Source organism: Lycium ferocissimum, chromosome 2, assembly GCF_029784015.1.
Source record: "Lycium ferocissimum isolate CSIRO_LF1 chromosome 2, AGI_CSIRO_Lferr_CH_V1, whole genome shotgun sequence".
In the NCBI taxonomy this organism is placed as follows: domain Eukaryota; kingdom Viridiplantae; phylum Streptophyta; class Magnoliopsida; order Solanales; family Solanaceae; genus Lycium; species Lycium ferocissimum.
In genome coordinates, this window is record NC_081343.1 from 69,770,290 (window position 1) to 69,776,542 (window position 6,253).

The 6,253-nt window shown below is 36.5% G+C and overlaps 1 protein-coding gene across 1 annotated transcript; it reads right to left on the reverse strand.

Moving 5' to 3' along the window:
- Positions 1 to 202: 202 nt before the first annotated feature.
- Positions 203 to 5,881, reverse strand: LOC132047187 (potassium transporter 8). Its single transcript, XM_059438128.1, has 8 exons — positions 5,241 to 5,881; positions 4,684 to 5,167; positions 4,434 to 4,487; positions 2,545 to 2,805; positions 2,362 to 2,414; positions 2,128 to 2,251; positions 1,746 to 2,000; positions 203 to 1,478 (listed from the first exon to the last, which is right to left on the reverse strand). The coding sequence occupies exons 1-8, from the start codon at positions 5,277 to 5,279 to the stop codon at positions 433 to 435; spliced, it is 2,316 nt and encodes a 771-aa protein (XP_059294111.1). The 5' UTR covers positions 5,280 to 5,881; the 3' UTR covers positions 203 to 432.
- Between the last annotated feature and the right edge of the window lie 372 nt (positions 5,882 to 6,253).

Consider the following 6,253-nt stretch of genomic DNA (forward strand, 5'->3'; position numbering starts at 1 on the left):
TTTCTCACCCACATACAAAATAGTAGAGAAAACTATTAAGTTTTATGTACAGACGGTGTAAAAAATATAGTAACATGGTAAAAATAATAATTAACCTTAACCTGCTATCATAGGTTAAACTAACTGATAGTTTGCACCGAAAGAGATCATCATTAGCAGAGTAGATGTATGTCTGGTAACAAAGTACATACACATAGCAAGATAGTGAACAACTAGTAACCTCATATTTTCAACCCTTTATTCAAACATACATGCCCTCTAAGCTCAGTTATTTTTCTTTCGTGGTAATGCCTTGTACAAAAGCAAAATTCATGTACCAGTACAACATTTACAAAGCTTTCGCATTTCAAAATACAAAAAAGTAGAAATAAATTGTAAAAAAAAAGCATATGCTACAGTTCTATCCTTTAATTAGAACAGGAAAGCAACAAATTATACATGGTAGATCATTCCAACCTCCAAAGTTGAAGCTCGAGGGAAACTCAATGCATAAGTTGGTCCACGACAATTCCTTCTCAAAAAGTCATATCCTATGTTAATCACCAGTTTTTTAATCAAACTTGAACCCCTTTTAGCTTTTACATAACAGTGACCAAGTATAAATGCCATCCCTGCTTCCCTAGCTTCCATTAATTCTTGCAACTCTTCGCGAACGCTTAAATCCATTTGTGGACTCTCTGGCACCAGAAACCTCACTCGTTTCCGTGGCACTTCTGGCGAGCCAACCTCGATCATTTCTGTATCTCCGTTGGGTCCCGCATTATCCTCGCACATTCTTATGCCATCAACATGTGTTGAAGTTGTCCCAATAACCGTCAGCCTTTCGTTTTCGTCTATATCTCCTACAGCTTCGAAACTCTGTCCTCGTCCCTCTGAGCGGATGAATTCAGCTATGCTACAAACTAGATCCTTTTCAAACTCTACGTCGTCCATATGAATGTCTCGATAACCGTATCGCGCTATGCATCTGTAGACGCGGTACTCTTTGGGTCCGATTCTTCCAACCAGAAACCTTTCTTCAGGTCTCACGTGAGGTACCGGGACGGACTTGATGCAAAGGAAAACAAGAACCTGGTGGAAAGCAGGGAGGTTGGTGACGAAATGGGAGAAAATAGCTGGAATTCCTGAAACAAGCTCGGTGTGAATGAGGCCAATGCCACGGACCCGTGTAATACCCAGGTTGGGACTTAATGTGAGTAACCAGTTGATGGGAATTTTGTTTTCAACATCAAACTCGTACTTTTTTGAGGTGCCGTAATGCCAACTGTACATGACAGCTAGAAATATAAAAGAGAGAACAACTGGTACCCAGGCCCCTTCGAGGAACTTGATTAGGGAAGCTGAGAAGTACAGGGCTTCAATGAAACCAAAGAAGAATATAAAGCAAATGGCGAGTAACACGTTTTTGTGCCAGCAGAGGACAATGACTAGAGACATGAAACAGGTGGTGACCAGCATAACAGTTATAACTGCCAGACCTGCAAGCGAAAAGGTTGCATTTGTAACAATACACGTAGAGATTTCAAACAAAATTAGTCCTGCCTTTCTCAGCTTTTTGGCGAAGATCGAGGGAGTTTCAAAAGATTTTGTTTACTTTTAACACTGTTCAATTGCTTGATGCACAAAATCATAATTGCAGGTTATGATTATCTAGTGAATATTTATTTCGGCTCACCTAAAGTTAAATAAAAAGTTCACTTGGCACATTTAATGATAATTGCATATTATTTAGCTGTTAATGATACCTGATGCATTGCTTATGTGTTTTGTGTCACGGAAGCCAATGGTAACTGCCAAGCATAGCACCATCAATGTCCAGTTTACCTCTGGAATGTAAATCTGGCCATGGATTTTGGACGATGTATGTACTATTTTGACCCTTGGGAAGCAACCCAAAGCCGAGCATTGCTTGATTATGGAAAATGTCCCAGTGATGATGGCCTGGCTTCCAACCACTGCAGCAAGTATTGCAATAGCCAGAACAGGATACCGTAGTTTTTCTGTGACAATGAGAAACATATGAATTAGTTGGGACGTTAAAAAAGATAACGTGCTGCAAGTTTTAAATGAATTAAGAAAAAAAGAAAAGAAATGAGAGTGTAGCCAAGAGAGGAGAAAAGTAATTACCAGGTACTGATACATAGAACCCGATATGGTAATCACTTGCGATAACGTGATGCTTGGAAAGATACGCAGCTTGTCCCATATAAGCAAGAATTAATGATGGGTAAACAACAAAGGTAAAAGCAATCTGCAGATAACCAGCTCTTATTATGACTTTGGTTTAATTTGTGGTTGAAAAATTAGTCTTAGAAATAATAAGCTTCAAGACTTGCATAACAAAATTACACGAGTTATTACCTGAATAGACAGCTGTGAAAAGTGTCCAAGATCGGCAAACATGGCCTCTGAACCTGAAAGATGAACAAGCAAAGAGAATATCAGATTAACTAAGGAGAAAGAAGACCCTCAGGTCTCACAAAGAAATGTCAAATTCCCAAGAAAAACATAAAGAGAACAATTTCACGTCAAGGAATGCCGTACCTGTTATACATAATAAAATCCCACCGAGTGACATCCATCCTCCTCTTTGGGTCTTCTTCAAGAATTTGTACATGTAGTATGGAGATAACGCTTGGTAAACATGGGGGTTCCAGTGGACAATGTTGTACACCCCAATTGCACTAATGCACAAAAGCCACGTGATCACAATCGGTGCAAATAGAAATCCTAGTCGATGTGTCCCATAATGTTGGAGAAAAAATAAGAACACAAGTATGACACAAGCAACCGGAACTTCAACATCTGCAGGATAAAAAAAACATTTCAGCACATTATTCATTAGTTCCATGGTTATTGCAAAAATATACCATTAATATGCTATAGTGGACAACAATAACTAATTACATCATTTACAGGGACAAAACTAATTTCATCATTTACAGGAAAAAACTAAGTTTGCTTCTGAAGTTTGCTTCTGACGCCCATAATTCCAAAAGTTAACTGGAGAAATTATGGAAACTCTGTTCTGGTTAAGCAAGCATCATCCAAAAACCTATTTCCCCTATCTGAACATCAAGGATAATTAGTGACAAATGTTCCAGATATTACAGACGACAACGACCTGTTCTTCATTTGACAAATAAATTATAAAAGGCAAGGAAACAGAAATGACAAGGGGTAGAACTGGTAACAGATAAAATCTGGCAGGTAACGAAATTATAGATTGGCTATCTTTACACTTCCAAATGGTTGCACTCAAATATTTAGGTAAAAAATTTCTACAGTTCCTTATCATAAGTGCAATCCACAATCTCAAGTCATAACAGTAATTTTTTTCCTGCGTTAAAATGTTCCGATGTTAGATTAGATATATTTCCAGACTGGAAGAAATTAGTATGTACATTGGGTAAACTATCTATAAAAGCTCACAGGTGTACTTGTCTAATGCATTCTCCCAATCCATTATCTCATTTCTCACATTTAAATACCAGATATGCAAGTTTTGATACTAGCACAACAGAGAGGGCACTTGTCTTTAAGGAGCTCCAAGAGACATCATGCCAGTGGTATATTTTTTTCCCTTCTAATTCACCAGAATAAGCATTTCACTTTATAGCAAATAGTGGTTTACCTAACTAATTTTACCTTTTTCCACCAATTCTATACAATTTCTGATAAAACCAAACATTATCCAAGCAGCCTATTGCTGTATGAAACAAAAAATTATTAGTCTCAACTTGAATCCTCACTTTAAAAATATTAGGATAACATCAATTTGGTCTACCACAATGGGGAAAGCACCTAACTTTATTTTATTTCTTTATTGTTATTGATGTTGATATGACTTTGATTACCATATACACATTTTTGTCTTTAATTTAGTATCAAGGGACCCACAATAATGCATCTTCATCAGATATCAGTAACCTCTCCATGTCACAAATTGCACGTCCATTAGGAAAAGTTTCAACATAAAGCAAACCAACTTCTCATTATATTAAATCCGAGTCTCGTTACATCCAGCCCGGATACAACTGAATAAACTATGCACAAATCAAAAGATAATAAGACAGAGGAATCAGGAAAAGCTAAAGACAATCACTTTGAGATCAGCCATAAGGAATTGATCTCTATTCCAATAGTTCATTATGACCACTTTTAACCAGACATTCACCGAACTATTTTCAATAATTATTTTCTACACTTGGTCATAATTACTCCTTGGTCTTTTCAGTTAATCAGTTAGCTAGAGCATCAGAATATTAACTGCTACTCTATGGCACAACAGGGATGAGCATCTTTTAATATATGATGGAAAAAAGCTGTAAAATAAAATAAGATATGACTTCTGATTCTTCATCTTATTCAAAGGGATATGGGTAAGGGGGCCATAAGGGAACAGTAAATCTGCCAAAAAGATATTGACTCACATTGGTGATGATGCTTTGCCATTGAAAGTTCTAGTCCAGATACAGCAGAAAACACTGCAGATGCAATGCACCGTAATTGAAATAAAAAAAACAAGTTAATTATCAGCAAAATCATATCTCCAATCTGGCAAATAAACTAAGTCAAACAAGAATCATACACAAAGGCAGATCCAGTAATTAAATTTGATGGGTTCAACCTTTATGTTTTCGCCAATTATGGTTTCAGAACTTGATATTTATTGAAATTTACCTGAGATTGCAGGTGTAAGGACTCCATCTCCAATAACCATACAAGTACCAATCAATGCTAAAATGAGCAACATTTTCTTCAAACATCTATGTTTCTCAAGAGTTGATTTCAAGCTCATCCCAATCCTATCAGCTGATAAATTTCTATCATTCCTGTACTCATACAGATCTTCATCAGCCAATTGGCCATTAGGCAAAGTACTAACACGGGCATGACGACACAATAGGGAATACAAGGCAAAAGTTCCACCTTCACCATTATCATCAGCTCTCAACACTATGAACACATATTTAAGCAATGGAATAAGAGTTAATGTCCAAAACACAAATGATAAAACTCCAAATATTTCCTCATTAGTCTCTGAATGTTGAATGTCTTCTGCAAAAGTGCTCTTGTATACATATAGAGGTGAAGTACTCAAATCTCCATAAACCACACCTAAACTCTGATAAGCTAAAGCTAAAACTGTCCTCCATGACTCCTTCTGCAACAAAAGTGGATTATCAAGAATGACTCAAAACCTCAAAATTTTCAAAGAATAGTGGTAAAGTTCTAACCTTTATTGGATTTTGACGGCCCCAACTTTCAATATCCATTATTGGGCTAATCAAACACTTGAAGAGAAGCTCATACTATGCAAGAAAATGTAATCTTGAAGAAATTAATGACCCAAATGGCTAGTGAAGCTATTGCAGCAAAATCCAAGAATATTATGAGTGGACTGAGCAATTTGGAACATCAAAGGGACAGACACAAAACACCATGAGGAAAAAAAACAAAGATGATAGTATTGGGACGAGGAAGAAAAAGTTGGTGGGAAATTGGAGCTAGCTGCTTTTTTGCAAGTAGAATATAAATGATGACAAAATATATATGTGCAACCACTTTTGGGTTCACCTAAAATAATGACACTAATCTCCTGTAAGGAAAGGCATTATCAATACCACAGACACATACCTAATCTCATCCATGGAATAGAAAAATCTTTAACTTTATATGACAAAGAACCCAATATATACGTTTAGAGGTACTTAAAACAAGAAGTGTGACCTTAATAATGTGTGAGTTTTCGGTTATTATCTACTTATCTTCCACAACCACTTTGTATCTTGGCTGGAGGTTCTGTAATGGAGTAGAATATTTTGAGTGGGGGTGGGGGTTAGGGGGTTTGAGGGGGTGGGGTAGGTATGAAAATTCACCACTAACACGTAAGCTGCAAAGCAAAGATGGAAGGTGGAGTGAGTTGAGTATTTGTCAGTGAATGAATGTATTGACTGCAGGCACTTCTGACATATAGCACTGGCCACTGAAAGCAACGTTCATTTGAGCTTTAATTAGATGTTAATGAGTCATTATTAATGAGATGTTAATGACCCTCATCTTTAATCAAAGATGTTAAGTTCTGAGTTCTTTAAATAAAATTCTCATAGTAAGTTTTGTAAAGCGTAAATTTGAATTAGCTGAGTTAGTAAATTTTCAAAATAGTTAGGCCAATATAATAATATTACCCTCCATCTCATATTAGGTGGTGGTATTTAACTGGATAGTGATAATTTTCTTAAATTTATAA

Bases quoted from the DNA above. Each gene is read 5' to 3' on its own strand.
- LOC132047187 (XM_059438128.1), bottom strand. From the start codon at position 5,279: ATGGATATTGAAAGTTGGGGCCGTCAAAATCCAATAAAG. The intron at 5,168-5,240 runs GTTAGAACTTTA...CTTTTGTTGCAG, and splicing joins GCCGTCAAAATCCAATAAAG to AAGGAGTCATGGAGGACAGT. The intron at 2,415-2,544 runs GTACGGCATTCC...TTCATCTTTCAG, and splicing joins GATTTTATTATGTATAACAG to GTTCAGAGGCCATGTTTGCC.